The sequence below is a fragment of the Nannospalax galili genome, unplaced genomic scaffold, assembly GCF_000622305.1.
Source record: "Nannospalax galili isolate Female #2095 unplaced genomic scaffold, S.galili_v1.0 scaffold91, whole genome shotgun sequence".
NCBI lineage: Eukaryota > Metazoa > Chordata > Mammalia > Rodentia > Spalacidae > Nannospalax > Nannospalax galili.
Window position 1 is genome coordinate 2,195,951 of NW_008332583.1, and position 24,240 is coordinate 2,220,190.

At 40.4% G+C, this 24,240-nt stretch overlaps 1 protein-coding gene across 3 annotated transcripts in view; it reads right to left on the reverse strand.

Annotated features, from left to right (window-relative positions):
- Positions 1–24,240, reverse strand: part of Ptprg (protein tyrosine phosphatase receptor type G) — a 766,544-nt gene that overhangs the window by 323,890 nt on the left and 418,414 nt on the right. For all 3 annotated transcript variants that reach the window (XM_008827507.3, XM_008827508.3, XM_029560833.1), the window contains one exon: positions 1,972–2,151. In XM_008827507.3, the coding sequence (XP_008825729.1) occupies positions 1,972–2,151 (180 nt within the window). The remainder of the gene's footprint in view (positions 1–1,971; positions 2,152–24,240) is intronic.

A 24,240-nucleotide genomic window follows, 5' to 3' on the forward strand; every position in this document is an offset into this window, starting at 1 on the left:
TTAATCCCCTCCCCCTGGAGTCACCTTAGTGGATTTATGAGAGACGGACTGCCTAGTAGTAGATTTCACAGTATGAAGGACAGTCTGGGAAGCAGCAGGGATTGATTTTTGCTTTTCCCAGTGCCTCACTTCTGCATCACAGACAGATGTGTCCACATCCAGCTGGCTGTGCTCTAAAATCAGGAGCATGCACTCCAAGGCAACAGGTTGCGAATCACTCTAGGAAGTCAGCAGAGTGACAAAGATTGATAATCAGCTTCTAGAAGGCCAAGGTCATGAATCAACTTACACTGAGTGAACCCTGCACATGTCTAAAACCATCCACTGGCGATACCAAGCTGAAAGCTGTCACTGAAACGTGTTATCTTTGCAGAAGGCTGTCAGGCATTGCAAGTCAAGTAGAAAACTGTATCAGTCCAGCACGTTGCCTCTGGCAGGCTTCTAGAATGAGGTGCTGAAGTGGCACTGGCTCCAAGCTCTGGTTACACAGAGTGTGACAAAGTTCCCAGACACTAGATTCACATAGCTTCACAGCTTTCCAAAGGACACCTACATTTGATATACAAAACTTGACCACTGCCCAAGTGTGGACTGTAATGGTAAGCATATAATCTATGCTGAAGGATTGGGAGACCAGATGTTAAAGTGTGTACAAATACCATTGCTTGGGTCTGTGACACAGCTCAGCCAATAATGCACAAACCCAACAAATCTGAGTTCAATTTTCAGATCTTCCAGTGGAAAGAGAGAAGCAGCTCCCCAAAGTTGTCCTTTGATCTCCACATACATGTTGTTGGACCCTCCATCCATGATCATATACACTAATGACAGTAATAAATAACACTTATAGTACATTAGTTTACCTTGAACAGCTACAAAAATAGGCATAATCAAGGTAGAGCAGAGGGGCCTGTTACATGACTGAAAGGTGATCTGTGAACAGGGCCTTATGGGAAAGAGTCCAAAGCCAAGAAACACTGTGAGCATGTAAGAGGAAATTGTAAGAACAAGCCAGGCAGGTCAAAGTCATGGGCCAAGAGCAATTTCAGACGGATGCTGTTTGAGGAAAGGAAATGGATCCCTAAAGCTGCCTGCCTATTCAGGGAGGTTTAAAGAAAGGGCCCAAGGCACGCATGAGCTTGGCTGATAGTGATTTCATTTTAGCCCAACATGGGGCCTCATATGTCCTCGGGTTCCCAGAAATCACCAGGAGTAGTTTGTAGTGAGATGACTGTCTGCAAAGGATGCTTTGAGGAGGGGAGAAACGAGGAGGACAGAAGGACACTTACTTGAATGGGCTCAAGTTATAAGCAGTTAATTAATAGGATATGAATAAACCTTTTTAGGTATCAACATAATCCCTAGCTGCAGTAATTGGGGACATAATATACATCCCATTGATGGCCGTCAAATCGGAAATCAGGGAACAGCAAAGCATTCTCTTCGACTTCTAAGATCAAGAGAAGCAGAGCTGTACAGGAGAAATGAACAGGGAGGCTGTTCTTCCTACAATAGTAAAAAGCTGGTGCTACCCAGTCACAAACCCCCAGATGACAAGTGAGTGCAAAAAGAAAGAAGATAGAGAGCTCATCAGGCAAGAGAACTTTCTATACCTGAATTCCCAACATGGCAGCCACTGACCCTATGTAGCTGCTGAGTTTTAGAAACATGCCCAGTACCATCAAAGGAACTAAATTTTAATCTTACCTAATTTTTAAGTAAAACAAATTTAAAAGTTAATACCTGATATATCAGATAATTAGACTTTATTATACACACTTTATATATCTTTAAAACCTGGGGCACAGAATGGATAAATCATTTATGTGACATCACACATTGGTTCTTAATGTAAAGAATGCTCTAGGTTCCATTTAGCAGTCACTACTATTTAAAAAGCATGTTAGAATAAAATATCAAAGACACCTAAACAGTTCCTGTGGATTGTTAGATGAAGAATTCACAGGCTACCTGTTTTCCCCGTGTTTTTCATCCAGGTTTTGTTAGAAGACTCGTTGTCAAAGCCGTCAAGTTGGAGTTCCTGATATTCTTCACCAACATGGGCATCGTGGTCTAAAATGTTTATAGGAGACTGGTGATGGCCCCCACAGCTGACACTGGATGTGAACCAGCGCTCAGGACCATATGCACCTGTTGAAAGAAACCAACACTTCAGTTCTTGTGGCTAAAGGGTCAAGGAGTCAATGAACAATGAAGGAAGCAAAGGAGGCTAGAGGGATAGCTCAGCAGGCCAAGTGCTTGCTGTGCAAGTATGAGGATCTTAGTTCAGATTTCCAGCACCCACATGAAACCACGTACGGCAGTACGTGCTTGTAGCCCCAGCAGTGGGGAGGGGCAAGTGGGCTCACTGGCCAGTCAGTCTAGGCTAAGTGAGAGGCTGTCTCAAAGAACATGAAGCGGGAAATGATGAAGAAAATGCCTGATATTGACCTCTGGCTTCCAGATGTGTATACACAGGCATGCACACACATATGCATACATTAGACAGACACACAGAAAGAGAAAAACTTTTGACATATCCTATTCTGGGCTGGCCCAGTACTGAATCTATAGATCCAAGCCATTGACTTGACAAGGCAAGAACTGAAAAAAGACACATTATTTCAGCAGGTTTTGCTTCTTGATTTGCAAACACTTTCTGACTCAGTCTTTAGTCAGATTCAGAGAGCTATACAGAATGGCTGTCAGTGTTCTTCACATTTTTTGAAAACTTTAAATAAGTTTCCTAAAATAAGCAGAACACTCATTCACAAGAAAGTGACTCAATTAATTTAGTATGTTTTGGTACTGTGAACAAGATTCTGAGTGTGACTTTGATCTTAGCTCACAAGAGTCTATAAACAGGACAAGAGAAAACAGAACCTCAATATTAAAAGCATCACAAACTGGACAAAAATTGCCATCAGTGACAGAGGTAGAGAAGCGGGCTTTCCTTTGGCTACCTGTGGAAGACTTCTCAGTTTGGCCACAGGCTGTGCTCTTTCCCAAGCTTCCCTTCTCTTTAGGAGATGAAATCACCTTCTGATGGGACTCAGCATTCATGGAAATAAATGACGCCACAATCAAAGGAAGAAAACATGGTCACAAAACAGACTTCTGATAGGTTTCCACAAAGCAGGGACACAGGAAGCACTGCATTAGCCCCTCTGCCATGTTTGAAAATGAAATACTAGGGGAATGCTGGCTGCCAAGTGGGTGACGCTCTCGGAACTTTCCAAGTCTCACTTTCAATCTTATGGCAAACAGAGCAGAAAAGAAACAACTCTGCTCAAAGAATGAACATGAACCCCCCTTTCAGTATGAGGCAAGCACTAAGCCGAAACATTACAGTGCTTTCTAGAAGATAAACCTCAGTCATATCATATATGTATGTATGTATGTATATATATATATATGTATATATACATATTATATATATGAGAGAGTTTTTAGCTTTCTTTTTTTAATGTATCACAAAGATGGATTGTTAAAGTCATCTTTCCCATTTTTGTGCCTCTCCATACAACTACCTTGTGTGACAGGAAATACAGATGACTATAACTCTTCCTGCTGCTTAAGAAGAGCCCCCATCGGTGTCCATCCTATCACCTGGCAACCACTTGATATTCCCTTAAGGCTAATGCAGCTCAAAGCAGATCCAGAGAATAGCACTGGACAAGAGGAACCAATCACAGACATCTCTCAGTCAAGGTAATGGGCAGATCATAGCTACAAGAGCAACTGGAACGCGTCCTCAAAACTGATTCATAGTCTCGCTATCTGGAGAATATTTCAGTTTGGCTATAATGCCTGGGTCATTTTCCCAAATGCCCATCCCAAACAGGAGGAGAAAAATGGACTATCAGAAAGAACATGTTCACACAGTGGCAAAGGTCTGGAAAGCTGAGGACATTTTTGAGCCATTTGCAAGAGTCTAATACCTCCTAGAAAAAGATAACACTGAAGTTCTTTCCAGTGAGTCCAAAGCAACAAGGCAACCACAACAGCTTTTGTGCAAGGTGTTTGGCCTCTTATTCCAGTCCCCCAAGACGACCCTGAGCCACAAAGAGAACTACTGCATACATTTTTGCCAGTTCATTTTCACCTTCTAAATATTTGAGACAAGGAGAGGAAGAGGACATAATGAATGCCTCCAATTCGCCTCAGCCCACCGCTTCAATTCCTCTCAGATGCGACCAAAACACTTTCAAAAAATGAGTGACATGATTGCTAATATATTGAAGGGGGAACAAATGTGAAATCTGGTCAGCTACAAAGGGGTCGGCCTGTTCAAAATATGTAAATGAATGTGTTAATATTGTGTGTGTGTCTACAAATAAAATAGCTTCTAGAAACCTCCTGTGGCAATAAAGAGATAGTCAGTGCCACGGCGCATAGGACAATAAGGCTAAATACATCCAACACCCAGGAAATAATAAAAGCATCATTTGTAAACACTGACACCTGACAATTATCTTTCCAACCCACCACCACTACTGTATTAATAACAATGATTATAATAATAGTAAGAATAAAAATATTCTTTAGGCCATCAGATTGTTCACATTGCTTCGTATAACCTCCCAGTGATGGGTGAGATATAATTTAGCAGACTATAAAAAATAATAAGCATTCATACTAGCGGGATTCGTTTATTCACTGGTAATAATCTAAAGTTTTAAGCTGACTACACGCTTGCTTTCACACTTCCACCCAATATACATTCAAGTACAATTTTAATTGAAACTGATCTTCCACTTCAGATTTCAAATTAATTCTTCTTTGGAGGGCTTCATGCTCCAAACACCCCTGCCTTGCAAACCCCCTATATCATTAGTGGAGGAAATAGAGCACTTTTTCCAAGCTTGCAGGTATTGATTATCTATTCTGACATCCAAACACCACTGTTATTCCATACTGTAGAAATCTCTCTAGTGTGAAGACACTTTATAAAAGGACACAGATTCATATCATTAATCATTTGAAGATGTGCAAAGTCTCACCATATTGAATGATTTCTTTTTAAAGAACTTAAAAAAATTTTTTAGATGGTTGTTAGCTGCCATATTGGTGCTGGGAACCAAACCTGGGTCCTCTACAAGAGCAACCAGTGCTCTTGACTGCTGAGCCATCTCTCCGGATCTTTGTTTTTTATGAACTTTTGATAATAATAAATGTTTCAAAAAAATAAAAAAATAAAAACAGGACAAAAAACAAAGATTGTGGTTAATTTAAACCCAGCTTCTTCAGAAAAACAAAACAAATCCCACCAATCAGCAAGAAGGCTTTCTGCTTCGAGGTGTGACATGATCCATTTAAAATGAAAAGTCATTTGAAGGTGAGTTTCCTCTTTCTGATTCTATCAGAAGGAGCAGGCTATTTGCATTTCAGTAGCTGGGTTCACACTAAACAGATCTGCACCACTGACATCAGATCCACACCTCTTGACCTTTCCCTGCCAAAAGTAACTTTCCTTTCACCTGTTAAAACTCTCACAGGAATGAGACCTGAGTCAGACATCCTCTCAGCCTTAAGAACAAGGGAACCCAGTAGTGCCTCCCATTCAGCCAGGGATGAAAAATGTTTCCTTTTTAATGAATGCAACAAACTCAAATGAAACCCCTGGACAAAAGCTTGGTCTTGGTCTTGGTCTTGGTGAATATGGACTTTATCCCCAGGGTCCTGTACTGTACTGGCACAGGCTTCCTGGTGGCCTTTGGCCTCATTATCTATTGCTATTGTTAACTTATTGCTTATTCCTACTAGTGATTAACTCCATGAGGTGAGGCTCTTCTACATCTGGTTCAATCATTAGAGTTAGATCACATAGGAACTTGTGTGACCTCCCCACCACCCAGAAGGAGCCTTTCCTGACATCAATGCCCTGAAATAGCAGCAGGGCATGTGGCTCCTGTCATGTCACATGCTAACAAGGCTCATGATCTTCCAGTTACCCATACCCAGAAATGTCCTTGGGATTCCTCAACCAGAGATACAAAAAACCCACAATGTCCCTTAGGCTATGTCTGTCAACCTAGGACCCATTTCCTTAAGACACACCATCTGGCCCCTCCCTATTCCTCTTACAAGAAAACTTAAAACAGGCTCAGCTCTCTTTAGGCAGAAATGAAACTCTCCAGTTCAGACACCCACTGTATGGCCCACATTATAAAGATGGTATCTCTCTTGCGCCTCCTCTCCTGCCCCGAAATCTACTGCCTAGCTTAGGTTCCTCCATACATAAGTCCTAAAACATATTTGGGGATGCAAATAAACAAACAAACAAACAAACAAATAAATAAATAAATAAATACACAAACAAACTGGAGGAAGAGATAAGTGGAGAGTCTGTCTTCTAATAGCACTTACTGTGTTCTTGGTGCTGGCTTAGTTTTAATTTGACTCCTCTATCTACTGACTGTTTACTGAGTCTTCTTCACTCCCTTGGTCTCCAGAGTTTGGATGCCAATTTCAGGAGTAAATACCCCTTTGCTTCATTAATACATTCAATTAGTCTGAACTGTGACAAGGTAAGATGTACTGCAAGTAAATGCTGTGCATGAACAAATCTACCTGCAAATTTAACAGCCAAGCTGGATGACTGTGCTTTGTAAAACGAGGGTACAATAGAAACTTTGCTTTTAATGCCTTGTGGGAAACATGATTATTTTTGAACTTCTCTTATTTTTGGTATACTTTAACAGTCTTTGCTATTCAAAGAAGGTCAGCCAAGGAGGAAATTGACTCTTATTGATCCATTTAAACATTGACCAGGCACAGAGATGAAAATAGGACAGGGCTGCCCCAGCCCTGGGGCTCCTTAGATCAACACAAGCAGTTTACAGCTTATCAGCCTCATCTGCATCTGAAGTTGCTCATATCAAAGGGTGGTTATGGGGCTTATAAGAGATAATAATACAGGCCAGGTGTCTAGAGCAGTATCAGTAAGAAAAGCTTCCTAAGTGGCAGATGCTAATTGCTTTCATTGTTGGATCACAAAAGCAAGCTGTAGGCTCTCCAGAAACAGACCACAGGATACAGGAAACAATCAGGAAGCCCCGCCAAAAGACAAAGAGAGAACCCACTGATTTTATAGGACAGGACTTTTGAGTGACACTTGAGTGACATCACTTCTGAAAGCCCATATTTACTAAGTGGTCAAGAGCATCTAATGCAGGTTCCTCACTTGACAGAGACTAAGAGATTTTTTTTTTTTAAATCACACTCTGGGAAGAGATGCTTAATCCCAGCTTCAGTTGGGTTTGGCCACATGCTTGAAGACAAAAACAAGACTGAATATGTGGCTCAGTTGGTAGAGTGCTTGCCTAGCATGCATGAAATGCTGGGTTGGATTCCCACCATGGCATACATTCCCACCATGAGGGCACAGTGAAACACATTTGTAATCTGCAAGTTTGAATTCAAGGCTAGTCTGTGTTACATGGCAGTCTGTCTCCCCTCACCCCACAAATAAAAATAAAAAAGAAGGATGATGAAGAAGATCAGGAGGAGGAGAAGCAGGAAGAAATTATTTTTAAAAAGCAACTTCACGGTGCAGAGCCTGGCAAACACCATCAGGGCCAAGTGACCATCAGAAACCAGAGAAGTCATACAATGTGTAGACCTGGTAGAATTAAAAATGGGTCTAACTGAGGAACTTATGGGTTTTGGGTAAGCTTTGCCTCAGCTGATTTCCTAGCTGGTTTTGCTCAAAAATTCCTTCTATTTTGGTTTCTCCTTTCTGTCTGTGTGTTTCGAGACAGGGTCTGACTACGTAGCTTAGGCTAGCCTATAAATCACAACCCCCTTGCTTTGACCTCCCATGTATTGGGATTATACATGTGTGCCACCCACACCCCCCCAAGGTCATTCTTTTGTGAATATTTTGCCAATACAATGGGGAAATAGTTATGAACTGCAAAGATGCCTAACAAACATACAAGTTTTGTTAAATGTACTAAACTTTCAGTATTACTGTGTGCATTTGGGGACTGTCCATGATCTAACAGATGACACAGATGGACAGATAATGATCGGCATGTGCTTTCTGCATGAACAAAATTTGCACAAAGCTCTAGTAAAGAAAAAGGCTGGGCTAAAAGAGAAGGGGAGGGGCACCAGCAAGCTTATGGCAGATGCTTCATTATCTAAGGTTATATAAAAATCTATACAACGTTGGAGAAATTCACCTTTAAAAACTGTAGTTAAGAAACAACATTATTAGCTTAATTTATGGCTCATTTGTGCCTAAAAATAACCCACGCTTCCTCAGTGTGCCATTAACAAGTCACTATATTTTTCTTGATCTGAGACACTACAGTTCAGTAGACCAGCACTGGGAAGATGGATTTCTGCAGTACAGAGAGTAAATCACACAATTGGAGATTAATTCCAAACGTCTGTTAAAGGCAGACAGAATTCCCCACGACAAAATAGCAGCCAGAGTTGCAAATCCATGCTCCTGCTAGAGAGTCTATTTGATATTTAATGTTGCTTTGGGGGCAGCCCTATCTCCAAGAAACTGGTCTACATGTATCGATTTTAAACCAATACGAGTTATTCTGTTCAAACACATTTCAAATAAAAGACTGAGACAATCATCTGCATTCTGCTTCATGGCCGGCCCTGCCCAAACTCAGAAACACTACTTAAAGGTCCCAATAAGAACAAATATACTCAGTAACTCTTCTAGACATTAAAGCAAACTGTCTTACTTGAATATAGTTCTCTGTTAATAAAAGATTAGAGAAAAAGACAGAGATTTTACGTTTAGAATGTATAACTCATATTGTGATTAAAACTGGCAAATTTTCAGTCCCTACCTATGAACCATATACCAGACCATGGTGTCTTTAAATACATACATGGTATTTTGCTAAGAAAAAAGGATGCATCTTGAAATTATTTTTATACAATAGATCCAAATAATGGTTTCTAGTCACTAATGAAAAGCCATTAAAAATAATGAATTCTGTCTAAATCTAATTAAAAATAAAACTAATATACATGTTATATGCTGTTTCTAGTCAAATATGTTTATTAATGCCCCCCTCAAAGAACTTTCATTAAAAACACTACCTGTATCTAGGCTTATTACTCAGCATCTTCTTGTTGACTTTTAACCAAAAGCAACCACCCAAAGTATGTATATTCATTTTTTCACCAAGCATAATTAATGTTTTCTTTCTCAATCTAACCCACATGTTTAAACTATTCCATTTTTTAATTAAAATAACTTTATGAGATTCAGCTTATGATGTGTTTGCTCACAACAGAACCCGCAGCTTAACTGCTATTTGTGCATCTATTGTTGGACGTGTGAAAAACAGGAAAAGCGCTAAAAAGCATTCCCATCACTCTGCCGCTTTTACCTTATTAATGTCTAATTAGGGAGCTGTTCACCTGTGGTAGGGGAAATATTCCAATTCTTAAGTCAGTTCAGAGAATGTACAATTCTTGTCAAGATAAGAAAAGATGCTACAAATTATCCCTCTCACTGATGCGCTCTAAGGAAATGATCAGTAACTGGCCCTGGGGCTGGAGAGATGGCTCAGAGGTTAGGAGCACCAGCTGCTCTTGCACATGGTGGCTGACAACTGTCCGTAACTCCATTGCCAGGGGATCTGGCGCCCTCTTCTGATCTCCATGGGCATTGCACACATGTGGTGCACTTACATACATTCAGGCAAGACACACATATGCATACATTTAAATATTATTGTAAAAAACTGCATGACACCATAAATAATGCCAGGCAACCTCAATGGAGATGCAAACTGCTCTGCTTTTGCTATTATTTCTCTAACTCTCTACAACACCTGTTTTAAGACTCAGTGGTCTCTTTTAGAGCCTGTCTTGCTTTTCTGAAAATGGTTAAAACGCAATAATGACCATCTAGGATGCCTGAGCCACAGGTCAAGGCAGCACAGCGGCTGCCCAGGGGCTGCTCAGGGGCTGACGGCACAAATATGTGAGGTGGGAGCAGTCGACTTGGTCACTCAAAGACCAAGTCTATAACTGTGCATGTTCAGAGGTATCGGAGGTAAAAACTTACTCTACATTCAAACAGTCAACACAAACCTTCTCCCACTAACTGGGGTCGTTAACTACCTTAAAAGCTAATTGGTATGGTTCCACCTTGGGCCACCTTCACTTGGGCATCTTGCAGACACAGAACGGATCTGGTTACTGTGTGCCTGGACTATTAATGATGTTATCACAATCTTGACAGCCATGCAAATTACATTGTTTATAAAACCTGGTATAAGTTGGTTCCAGACTTGGAGTTTTCTGCTTTATTCAAGTGAGATACATCTCAAGCAGCCAGTAATCTTTATTTGGAAAATACCTGTTCTTTTAAAATTCTTACTTCCTACTAAAGACAACAGAAACAATCATGGGAGAACTAAGGAAGTCACAATAGAGTAGAGAAGAACAAGAATGTTTGTTTGTCTGTTGTTTGCTTAAAAAAAAAGCTTTGATTCACATACTGGCACCAAAATCCCAAGATTGTATGACTACTACTATATGGTTATCCATGAAAAGCAGGTCCATTAGCAATGTCTGCCAAAGGTGCAGAGGTGCCAAATGGTGACAGCTAAGGCACAAGTTTCCTCTTTCCACTGATATTTTAGCTCTGGAGTGTGGAGGTGAACACGGGTCATACTTGTGTTGAATCAAGACTCATTTCCCATAAATCAGATAATGTTCATAAATTCCTCCAAATTATAATGGCACCTGCCCCAAGTTTGGCAACAGAGAGCCCTACCCCCTTTTTAATTAGCAGAGTGAGTTGGGAAGTATGTTGGGTGAAGCCTACATCAATTATGGTACGGCGTTCCCCTATTCAGGGGCCCTGATTTAGGTTGTTGCTATTCCCAAGGGAAGTCCAGCCTTTTGTGCTGTTTGACCCAGTGGGAGAACTTGTCTCCTCCCTCAAATGTGATGGAGAAGGACAGATGGGAGGGGCATGACCTATTGGGAGAAAATAATGGGACAGGCACACAAACAGGAACAAGAGGAAGGAAAAGGGAGTAGAGGCAGGGCCCTGATCAAACCACACTTGGAACTGAAATTTGATCTTGAGATATTTCTAGGACAAGTACCTTTGTATTTAGAACTGTTGGAGCAGGCTTTCTGCTGTTTGGAACAAAGGGTATAATCAGAATGCTGGTTTAAGAACAACAGCTAAATGATTTGGCACATTCTATATTCATCACTAAGACAAAAATGTCACATTATAAAGATAAAAATCAAGAATGTATGCTGGCTGCATAAATAAGGATAACATCTGATTTCTCTTTCCTCCTCTGCCTCTTTCTTCCTATGATTTCTTTCCCTATAAGGGAAACATAAAGTTGGGTAAGGGTTTAAAGATCTCATTTAGACAAAAGGAAAAGAAACAAGATCTGGAGACATTTGCTGTAAAACTTTACTCTGAGAATACAGGGTCACCAATTAGAATCCAAGAACGACGTAATGGGAACAGTTGCTTCTCCCTGATTTCTTTTGGCTTAGAGACCTGCCATAGCTCAGGTGAGTATGTGGGGAAAAACTTGCTGATATGACCACAAATTATTCTGAAAGGTCTTAAATGCGTCCTGGGAGTAAGTGAAACCTGCACTGAAAGCCCAAATAAAACACAGCTGTCCCTCCTGTTTGTAGAGAAAAGGGCTGCTTCATACGGTTTCTGTACTATCGGTATCTAGCACCACAATGTTTTGCTTAATGGAAGTTGCTTCAGCTCATGAAAAATATCAGTACAAGAGGCACAAAGGGGGAAATGCTCAGAGACAAGAATATTTGGTTTTGGTGTTTGGGAGGATAACAATCATAAGTAATTCCAACCCACTGACATGGGCTGGGAAGGAAAGAGCAAGAAATTAAAAACAGTCTTATGAGGCCCTCACTCACCCAGCCGAGGGGGCTGCTGTAGACAGGAGTGGGGACTAGGAAACACTTCTGAGTGCCTACAGGATGATTAGCACCTGTCGTGTGACAACTATTTAAAAAAATAGATGGATGGATGGATAGATAGATAGATAGATGATAGATAGATAGATAGATAGATAGATAGATAGATAGATAGATAGATAGATAGATAGATAGATAGATAGATAGATAGATAGATAGATAGATAGATAGATAGATAGATAGATAGATAGATAGATAGATAGATAGATAGATAGATAGATAGATAGATAGATAGATAGATAGATAGATAGATAGATAGATAGATAGATAGATAGATAGATAGATAGATAGATAGATAGATAGATAGATAGATAGATAGATAGATAGATAGATAGATAGATAGATAGATAGATAGATAGATAGATAGGGATAGATACAGACAGACAGAAAGACAGACATGCCTCCAAGAACATTAGCTATTAAACTGTCAGGAAAAATGTCTTAACATCAAAGAGCACATTCATGAGGTAAAGCCCAAACAGCATGGTAATTCTGGGTCTCTCTGTCAGACTATAAAGAATTGACTTTAAATTGTACTTTTACTGTACTGATACATTTGCAGTATAAGTAAATTCCAAGAAGTGGGATGCAGAAAGAAAGGGATGGATATTTAGCAGAAGCAACAGGAACATAAACAAGTCATTCACAGGGGTCCTCCCCAACCTTGAAATAGATCTATGTTCCTTCCTCTATAGCCTTATCCTTGTTAAATCCTTTTTCTGGGATAAAGCAAATGAGAAAATAGTTACATGGCTGACTGGCTGTGGAACACGGTGAAATTAACACAGGCAGTATGTACATGCAAGCACTCGTGCCCCAGCAATTCTAAAATAGGCAGACAACAAGGTTTATAATATGAAAAGCATGAAATCAGATAAATATTCATTAGGAGGGACTTGTAAGCACAGTATGTTCAGCACATAACACTACAGAGTGGTATGAAAATAAATAACTTACTGGAAGAAAAATCTCAAATGTATTCAAATTTAAATATTTAAAATAAATAAAAATGCAAGATACAATTGTGATAAAATAGGGAGAAGGGAAGGGTTTCTGCATATTATATAAAACCTAAAGACATAAAACAGTCATTTAAAAGAGTACATTAAAGACTATTGGGCAAGAGGTGCATTTAATCCCAGCAGTCAAGAGGCAGAGAGAGGTGGATGTCTCCGAGTTCTAGGCCAGTCAGGGCTATATAGTGAGACCCTGTCTTAAAAACACTAACAATAACAACAACAACAAAAAAAAAACAAAACAAAAAAACCTCAACTCAACAGGCTTTAGCATATGTAACAGAATGCATGGCAGCTGGTGGGGTACAGAAAGGGGTGGGGTTTAAATATGATTATGATATTATATGAAATGCACAAAAATTCAAACCGTATGTTGAAAAACAAAAGAAAATAAGAATAAACAGAAAAGGTGACTTTTTTTCAGTATTTTGTCTTTTATACTGAATGAATATTGAACATAGAAATTTAAAATAGAGGCAGGGGAATCTAACACCATTCTGTTGAAATTAAAAAAAAAATGAAAGAGAGAGAGAAGCAAGTAGCAGAGTTGTAATTAGAGAATTACCTCGTATCATCTGAACACAAACACATCAAATCCACATGGAGCAAACAGATTAATGGGAAGTCTGTAAAATGTGTAATAATCAGTAACTCTAGAATCAGGGTCAAAAGACACCTCATCTAGGAAGACACATATGTTGAGAATTTAATATAATTTGAGAATATATGCACTACTTCTATAATTAACCAAAAATAGTTTAAAACTGTAGAAAAATACACTCCAGGAACCTTCTCCATGGAGGCCCTTTTTCCACACTCTCATGGCACAGGGACTGCCTCCTGTTACAAGCAGGTAAAACAACTGACTCTTTTATATTTAAAGCATATATAATGTATAGGGAAGATATTCCTAATTATAATCTTTTTTTCTTCTTTCTTTTTACTGTCTTTTTTTTTGAGACAGGGTCTTCCTGTATCCCCAGCTGGCCTGGAACTCGCTTTGTAGACTAGGCTGGCTCGAACTCACAGAGATCCACTTTCCTCTGCCTCCCAAGTGCTGAGATTAAAGGCGTGAGCCACCACACCCAGCTCAAAAATGTAATCTATACATCTATATATGATACTAAAGTTTCAGGGGCTAAAGGAGTTGGTTAAAGGGAAAACAATCTAAAAAAAACCTCAGTAATTATTTAGAAAACAAAACAAGAATGGGGGATAATACCTCATGGAATGAACTCTGTCTTCTCCATGTGAATGTTAAGTCTACTCCATACTGAGCCAGATGCTGTATTTTAACCTAAAATAATATGATTACAAAAAAGACTATCTGTGGTCAGTGTGGTCTTCATGGTTATACTGCCCTTTGATCATGTTCTGGTTTCTTTTCTGTTACTGTGATAAAACAACTCTGAACCAAAGCAACTTGGGAAGGAAAGAGACTATTGGGCTGATACTTCCAGGTCCCAGTCCATCAGTGAGGGAAGTCAGGGCAGGAGCCGAAACAGAAACAATGGAAGGCAGCTGCTCCCCAGCATGTGCTAAGCTGGCTTTCTTATACAGCCTAGGACAGCTGCCTAGAGGTGGCAATGCCAACAATCAACAATCAGGACAGTTCCCTAAAGACCTGACCACAGGACAATGCAATCTGGGTAATCTCTCAACTGAGACTCCCTCCTCCCCAGGTGATTCCTGGTTGTGAAAAGTTGATAATAAAAACTAACCAGGATAAATCTTATTGGATATCCTGGAAGTCCTAAGGACTAATTGCTACACGTGGACAGTGACACTCCATCGCTGCAGGACACAGGAGCTGTGATGTGAACCACAGTCTGCATCTTCCCATCATTGGGCTGTTGCTTTATTACACCATTATATTTTAGTTTCACTCCTCAATCTGTCTTCTTGGGAACTGGGGAGGGCCGGATTTTTTTCCCCTCCAATTTCTGACCTGCCTCCCGGCTACATGCCATTCACAAATTTAATAAATCTATTTCTCGTGTCAAGTTCTTTGATAAAAATACTCAAAAGGCCAGAGCTGAAAACAGATCTTTCCATCAGTCAGTGATGCCTTAGCCAGAATTCCCCAAGAAGGGTTTCTCAATCTGTTAGGAATCCTCAAGACTCCATCTCAGTTCTGAAAAGATCAAGAGACACTCTGCCAAGGCTGTTGCCATCTACACACACACACACACACACACACACACACACATGAGAAGCCTGTGAAAATCTTCCCATGTTTTCAGCAAACTAAAAGTTTCCACAACAGGGTTAACAAGGAACTGCCCCACGAAACACCAGAACATAATTCTTCAAGGGCAGGGCATGATTCAGTCTCCTCACCATCTTAGACCTACCCAGGATAAAGTAAGGGCTGCAGGGTATAAATGGGGTTTCCCAATGACACATAACATAAGAAAGAGCATGCCCAAGAGACAAAAGGTAGTGGGAAGTGGGGATGTAACTCAGCAGGGAGAGTGCTGGTATAGCATATGAGTCCTGGGCTCCATCCCCAGCACATCAGAAACCATCAGGGTGGCATGGGGCTGTAATTCCAGCAATTCTACAGTAGAAGGAGTAGGATGGGAAATTTAATGACATTCCTGGCTACATAGGGAGCAATAGACCAGCTGGGGCTACATGAGACCCTGTGTCAACAAACAAAACACAGCCTCAGTGGTTAAGAATACTTCTTGCTCCTCCATAGAACCAGGGTTTGATTCCCAGCATCTGCATGGAGGCTCACAATCCTCTGTTTACAGGGGATCTAACTCTCTCTTCTGGTCTCTGTAGGCATTACATGAACATGGTATACTTACACATATGCAGACAAAAGTGTCACATAATACACATTAAATAAAAAGAATAAATGCATCTTTAAAATAGATACAGCAGGGCTGGAGAGAAGGTCCAGTGGATGGAGCGCTGACTGCTCTTACAGAGGATCCAGGTTCAGTTCCTAGCACCCACAAGATGACTGACAACCTTCTTAAGCTCCAGTTCCAGGGGACCTGATGCCCTCTTTTGCACAGCATGGTTACACTTACACACACTTATACAACATGGTTACACTTAGACACACAGAGGCAAAAACACTCATACACATAAAATAAATAAAATTAATTCAAAAAGCATTTTTCACAAAAGCTCACAAGTTCACATTCTTTGGCCACTAAATCAGTATCTCCAAGGGAAATGACACTGAGTTTTCTTACTTGTCTCTATGTTTTGAGATAGGCTCACTCTGTAACCAAAGATGGCTGAAACTCACCTGCCTCAGTCTCTGGGATTATAGGCATGAGGTACCACATCCAGCCTGGAAATGTGTTTTGAGCACAAAACAACCAATAACATGTTCTAATAACAACACACATTCACAGCAAGCCATCAGCAAACATCTGTGCTAAGTCCTTACAAGACTCATGTCAGAATTCTCAGATCAACTGTAAGCATTAAACTCTGCTATAACCAACAGCGTTCAATACCTCCCTTTATACCCACCCATTCCTTATTAACAGATATCACAGCTACTAGTTTTAGACCTGGACCTACATTATCATCTTTGATATTGAAGGTATAATTTTCAGTTTAAGAGGTTATCTGCCATTTAGACAAAACAATAAAGCAAAAGTTCAAACTTGGACACATGGCTCCCGCCTCAGTCTGAAGCATCACACCCTAGTCATTTTAAACAGGTAGGAATGTACAGGAAGTTCTGATGTTACCACCATCTATCTGAAGTCAACCTCCTTGTCTAGACCAAAAAGTTGAGCTCAGCTGCACCAAGACGAACCAGAGCTCCTGAGCAATGTTGCAGGTTGAAGTGACTGTCTGGTTACCTTTGACCATAACTACCTATAGTAGTTAAAATAGTCTATTATTATCAATAAAAATCATGCATCTGGAGGTAGGATATAAAGTTAAACAATAGATAAGCTGGGCTTGGTGGTGCATAACTTTAAATCCAGCACTTGGGAGGCAGAGAGTCTGTGAGTTCAAGGCCAGCCTGGTCTACATAGTGAGTTCCAAGCCAGCTGGAGCTTACAGGGAGACTCAGTCTCAAAAAGACCAATAAAACAAAAACAAAACACATACACACACACACACACACACACACACACACACGATAAAAGGCAATTAAGAACGTTAACCACTGCTTTGGTTGTCTGTAGGCAACCAATCACAAAGACTCAAAATGGCCCATAACTACCTGTTGTAGTTTGAATGAGAAATGTTCCCCACAGGCTCATATATTTGGAAACTTGGTACCAAGTTGGCAAAGTTGTTTAGAGAGGTTAAGGAATTTATAAGATGCAGGCATCACTGAAGGAAGTATGTCACTGAGTAAGGGCTTTGAGAGTTTACAGCCCTGGCCAACTTCCGGGTCACAGTCTCTGCTTCCTGTGTGTGGACAAAATGTGATGAACCAGCTTCCTGCTAATGCTGCCTTCCCCACCACTACAGACCAGAACCTCCTGGAACTGTAAGCTCAAATAAACTCTTCTTTAAGTTGCTTCTGGACATGGTATTTTATCATATCAATAGAAAATTAACTAATACATCACTACTCTACATTTCAAAAGACTTCTGCCATCTACATTGAGAGATGAAGATAAAAATTGGTGAAAACATTATTTAAAATCACAAATAGAGTACACTCTAACTAAGGGACTAAAAAATTAAAAAGCATTTAAAAAATACTAATTAACATTAACCAGCAGTGAGGCATCTTGGCAGGTAAGGGTGGTAAATATGTGTTTACTTGAAATGGTAAGAGAAAACTGACTCTATGCATGGCTGGGTAGTGTTAATTCCAAAGCTCTTTTGCATTCACACAAGGGAAAAACATCCTTGACAACACCGTAGGACACAGCATGATCCGAATGCTTCAAGATAAGTTTCTGCTAAGAAGAAAGCAAAAATTAGGTGGAGCAGAAGAAGGGGGGGAAGAGAAGGAAGCAGAGATAAAGAAAGAGAAAGAGAAGGAAAAGAAGGGAGAAAACGGGAGGAGGAAGAAGGGGGAGGAGGAGGAGGGGGGAGGAGATGATGATTATTTTGTTTTCAGGCACTACAATACAAGATGCATTAAAGGAATATTAAAAAGGATAGTTGCATAGCTTATGACTAAGCAGGGGACAGCACATACAAGTTTCCTCCCAGATTCTAGACCAAACACTAAAGGACGTTAAGAGTATGTCAATTCTCTGTCACACTGGTGAACATAGCTGTAATTCTTGAGCTCAGGGGCTCCCATCCCAGGAAAATGCTAAGTGACTTCCAACACAGTTGGATCCTGGTTCTGAAAAACAAGTGCTCTAGTTAGCAAATTAGAAGTCCTCTCGTTGCAGATAAAACTGCTAATGTGGACAAAGCCTCAATGCAACACAACCACTTTCAGAAGAAGCTGGACAAAGAGAACACATGATGTAATCAGCTCTCATTCTCTCTACAGACAGAGTACCCAACTGTAAGGGGAGATTGAGAGAACTTGTTTTCATTTAGTAGCACTAAATTGTCTCCCCAACTCCCTCCAAAAACATGCAACTCAGAAAACAGGGTAAGACGTTTTGATAAGGAGCATTTTTCTTGAAGCAGCAGGCCTGCTGAGCCAGTTGATAGACACAGACCTCCAGACCATTGTGGGTCTGAGAAGCACTTAATTCTTCATATTCCATGTGGCAAATCTTGTAAAATAGTCCCATGTGGGGCTGATTTCCTGTCTTTGAATAAGACCCTCAAGAGGAGCAAACAGCAAGACACCAAGAGAAATCCCTCAAAGTGGTCCACTGGCTGCAAGGGGCCCATGGAAACCTGTGATTCCTTTAGTCACCACTAGTCTCAGGAGGGGTGCTGATGAGCACAGGTGGGAGCACAGGACCTTTGGTAACTGAGAATGTCCTCTTTAGGTCCAGAGCAGATGCAGTTTATTCACAACACAGAATTTTCTTTTGACTAAGATCCCCAAAGCCACCATGCAGGTGTCCTTGGCTAGTGATCAGGCTAACTGCAGATGGCAATAGAAACAATATTTTTGACTGAAGTCAAATGAACCATTTTCTGTGCTTGATGATACTCCACCAAGCCTGAGAAGCTGCTTTTGTTAGAAAGCAGTGAGTCTTCACTCGGGCTCATAGGATAACTAAAGAAGGCAGACATGGCTCCTTGGTCTGCATTCTGGATGTCTCCTTTACTCTATATCAAAGGCATTCAGTCACTCAGGCAATGTCTGTCTGTCTGCCTAGCTCATCCCTCTTCAGACAGAAAGCACGGAGATAAGCCATCGTTCTAAACCTGTAGTCACCATGGATTCCAGAAAAACAAAACCTCAGGGGCAGACCACACTCCAGATAAGAGGAACTCCCTAACCCCTGCTATTCCCTGCCCCTCTAGGACCCTCAGTGCCTGATTCTGCCTCCTGAATGTCTTCCCTGTTTTCTTAAGTACTTGCTTCTGAGAAACAATTTGTATTACCCGATTCAGCATTTGACTACTGTGCGCCTGACTTTTATTAATTTGCATAGCTAATTAAAATTCCCCATGAAAAATTTATTCGTTCACAAAATATTAAGTCTTTCCTGCTCCTATCATATATTCATAATGGACGGGTCCATTCACACTCTTTTTCAAGCATTATGTACTGCAAGAACTGACCTGAGCCCCAGGCTGAATTAACCAGGTCATTATGTCCCACTGCAAAGACCAGAGACACAGAGCTCAAAATAGATAATTTTTCACCCATTCCTTCTCCATTTCCCATTTAACGGAAGAGGATACAAAGAGGGCCTCAGAGACAACCCAGGAAGGACAACCTGACAAGGCAGCACCTCAATCCCATCCTGTGTAGGCCTACAACAAGACTGATCAGGGACTGGGGAGACCAAGTATGAAGATCTCTGTTTGGTCCCCAGAGCCCAAGGGAAAAGGCTGGGTGTGGTGGTGGCATGCCCTTTGAATCACACAGCAGGAGAGGTAGAGACAGGCAGTTTATCTAGGCTCCTTGGCTGGCCAGGCTAGTCTACTATGCAGAACACTGAAGGACACTGTCTGCAAAATAAATAAACACCATAGAGGATGACCTCTGATTTCTACACACATATGCACAAACATGTATGCATGCATACACAGATGCAGACACATAGGAAGATGAATCTGAATCTAAAAAGGATGGGAACTAACAGTGGAAGTACTCTCTGAGATGATGCTGGTAATACTAAACTTTAACATAAATATTCTGGGGAAAATTTAACAGTGTGTATGACAACTTTAACAATTTTCAACCTAAATCTCGTAACTCTACTTTAAGTGAGACTCTAAGACCCTAAGAAAAGCTCAATTCAGCAAAGAAACTTTTCACTAAAGAAAGCTTCATGATAATTCTTTCTTGTTAATTCTTTCTTCATATGTTAATTCTTTAATTGGAAAAGAGAGCTAACAGAAGTCCTACCCAGACAATGGGGCAGAGTACTTTGTGACAGCCCAGCTCTGAAATGCAGGAGGAAAAGTCAAAATACAAAATTAGGTATGCATCCTATAAATGTTCAGTAAGGTAGAATGCTTTACACCTAAGGGTTCATAGTATTTTATTAGTGAAATATAGTATGAGAATATAATCCATAGGCACCAATGTCCAGGGCAATTACTTTATGGTGAGGACTTTTGCCTCCCTTTGACAAAAGAACCAAAAAAGATGCTTTACATTTTGTAACGTATATATTATTGCACTTCTAGTTGTTCATGGAAGGCAGAGCTTGTATTTAAATGTCATGTCATTCCTTAAAATGTTTGCTGAAATAGTATTCATTAGAGAAAAATTGAAAAACATTCATATAAAGACAAATACACACACACATATACTAACAAGAACACTGTATGTGTGTATGTGTGTGTGTGTGTGTGTGTGTGTGTGTGTGTGTATAAAATTCATTCACAGAGGTTTAAAACCATTAATTCTTGGACCAACAAGATGGCTCAGCAAGTTAAGGTGCTTGCTGCACAAGCCTGACAACTTAAGTTTGATCCCCAGAACCCACAGTGGAGAGAACTAACTCCCAAAAGTTGCTCTCTGACTTGAATGTGTATGTTCCCTCGCCCCCCAACACACCACACACAGTAATAATAATAATAGTAATAATAAATTGAATTTATAGTTTTAAAAAAGGAAAACTTTTCCCCACAACAAGAGCCATGGCCATTTCACCCAACAAGAAAAGCCTTATTTGAACTAGACAAGTATATCATGTGTTGGGTAGCAGTTACATGCATTAAATTAGGAAGAATGACAGCCATTTCTGATCACAAGGCCATGGCTATAAATTATTATGTCACTAGCCCCCTTTTACTTTTAACTATACACCTTTCTTTCCCAATAAGGGAATGAATTTAGACAGCTAAATGCAGCTAATGTAAGACTTAGAGGTTTAATGCATTCTAACATTTGAAACGAGGCTTGAGAACAATCCTTTGGTGGGTTAATATTACCACTTCTGACAAGTAGAAAGGAGATTAGGGAATTCAGAATGCTAAAATGAATTAAAAGTCTTACTGATAAAAATGAATAATAATAAAAGTTTTCTAATGCAGGTTTTTAAACACACTACTCTGCTTAGTTTTTTTTTTTTAAAAAGGGCTTCACAATTTGGAGCTATACAGAGATGGCTCAGAAGTTAAGAGCACTGATTGCTCTTGCTGAAGAACCAGCTACAGTTCCCAGCACATAAATGGCAACTAAAAACCAGATAAAACTTGAATTCCAGAGGATTTGCCCTCTTCTGGTATCCAAGGGCATTGCACAACACGGTTGCACTTAAATCATGCATACAAAACACTCATACACATAAAAATTACAAATAAATAAAATTTATTTTATGTATTTATAATTCAATGCAAGAGATCAAATCTCAGACACTCAATCAGAAGTCACAACAGAAAGATCAATCTTCTTTTCAGGAAGATGGAGTCATGTCAGTCCTGCGACGTCTTCAACAGTCCTTATGTGGGGTCTTATAATGTCCTAGGCTGGGCTTGTGGCTCAGGACCACACTGCAGCAAAAGTTTCATTTCTTCCAAGATCCCTTTCCAGAGCCCTCATTCCAGGTCAGCTTATTCCAACATAAATTTCAGAAAGTTGTGGTGCCTTCTTGTGGACCATTAATTCTTGATGCTCTTGAAAGACTTGTGTCTGTTTATGAGACCTCCTACCCTCCACCAGCCCAACTGTAAATGCTATGACAGATCAAAGAAACAGTAGAGAGAGAACATTACCATGCATCTCCACAAATCAGTCCTAATAAACACCTGAGCAAGTCAATGGAAAGTGCTTAGTCTACCAACTCTGAATCAAGACAAATCCCTAACTTCCACTAAGTACTGGGTAAAAAAAAATTTTTTTTAAAGATTTGTTTTTCTTAAAAGTGATGGGAGATATGGGAGGAGTTGGAGGGGAGGGAGTGGGCATGGGTTTGATCAAAACACCTTATATGCTTATATGCCTGACTGAAATTCTCAATAAGTTATTTTTTTTTAAAAGCACCCCAATTAATAGAAATATAGCGGGAGAAATTACCTTCAGGTATTTAGGCCCAAAATAGTAAAGTAAAGGAACAGAGGCAGAAATTTCATAGAATCTACCTGAGGAAGAGGAGTCCATATGTCTTACCACCAACTGTAATTATGAATGCCAAGCAATGTCATCTGGATCTGGTTTTGAGCTCCCCTCTGCTCCTAAGTGTTTAGTCTGTTGCTGGGAAATGGAAGACATGGGGAGGTGTGCCCAATGCCCATAAGTGGCATTCTAGCTGTGGGAGCACATGGAGAAATGAGAAAGGAGTATGTGACATTGGTGCCATTTTGTCTCAGCTGACCATGACATGGCCTGAGAATTTAAGGACTTTGGAGAATAACATTAAAATAGTTAATCCCAATTTAAAACCTTAGTAGCCTTGTAGCTTTTAACCCATTATAAAAGCAACTTCCCAGGATCATATGGTCAAAGGCAGTACAGGACCCAATCACACAGTCACCCAATCTGTTCTCCCTTTCCCCAAACCTGACCCAAAGTCTCCAAGGTTCTTTCAGGTGAACCTGCCTTCCCAGGGGTACGTACGCCCTTTGGCCAGGTGATTGATGGGGCCCAGTTAGAATGTCAGGTCTCCACCCAGGCCAGAGATTTTATTCTCTTGACCAGAAAGAGTTTTCTCTTAGCAGGCCTTTATTACATTGAAACATTTACTTTCGCCTTCAAAATCTGCTCTGTTCCAAAATCACTGTGCCTAAATCAAATAACAACATATATCAAAATTAATCTCAAAGCTAAGAATAAACACCTTTCATCTGATTTGGAAAAAAAGAAAAAAGATTTGTTTTTCTTAATTTTAAGCTATGGGCTGATTCTCCTGTCTCAGCTTCCTATGTCATCCTAGGAGTGCTGGCATTGCAGGTACAGACAGACACCAGTCACCAGGACATCTGGCTGTTCTACTGGATCTCTTCTTCAAGGTTGCACAGCGAGCACCTTTGCCTATTGAACCATCTCCCTAGCCTGGACCAAATCTCAGACATTCTAAAGCCAGCTCCCCAGTTTACTCCCTTTAGTTTTCATAACGCATAAAAAAGTGCCATGTACAAAATGAGCACCCTAAATACCTCTCTGGAATTTATGTTATGAGAAAAAACTAATGAATGAGCAACTACTAAGTCATTTGGTCTGATTCACTTAACATATGCTTTCAACTTCAAGGAGCATTGTAAATACTAAAACTCTATCATACAGTCCCACTGGAGCCACCAGAAGATGACCTCACAGCAGAATACCAAGCTTAAAGCAAAGGTTTGGTTCATATGGTGCTGATACAACACGTGACCCAACACACCCTTAGAACAAAGCAGTGAGTGGCCTTCTTCACAACCTTCCTCCACTCAGTAAGATGCTTCATTACTCGCCCAGTCTCAGATCCCTCAAGCAGCTTCTCATCCATGGGCTGCCTGTTTCCAGAGTGTTTCTTTGATCTGTTCCCACTGTGCACACAAGCAATTAACAAACGCACAATGCTCCACTGACTCTGGAATAATCCATGGTAATAAAAAGAAGGGGGGGGGCTGCTAGAGAGATGGCTCGGCAGTTAAGAGCACTGGCTGCTCTAGCAGAAGACTGGGGTTCAATTCCCAGCACCCACTTCGTAGTTAACAACCGTCCTTACTTAACTCCATCGGCAGTGAAATTCAAAGCCTTCTTCTGACCTTCATGGATATGACATAG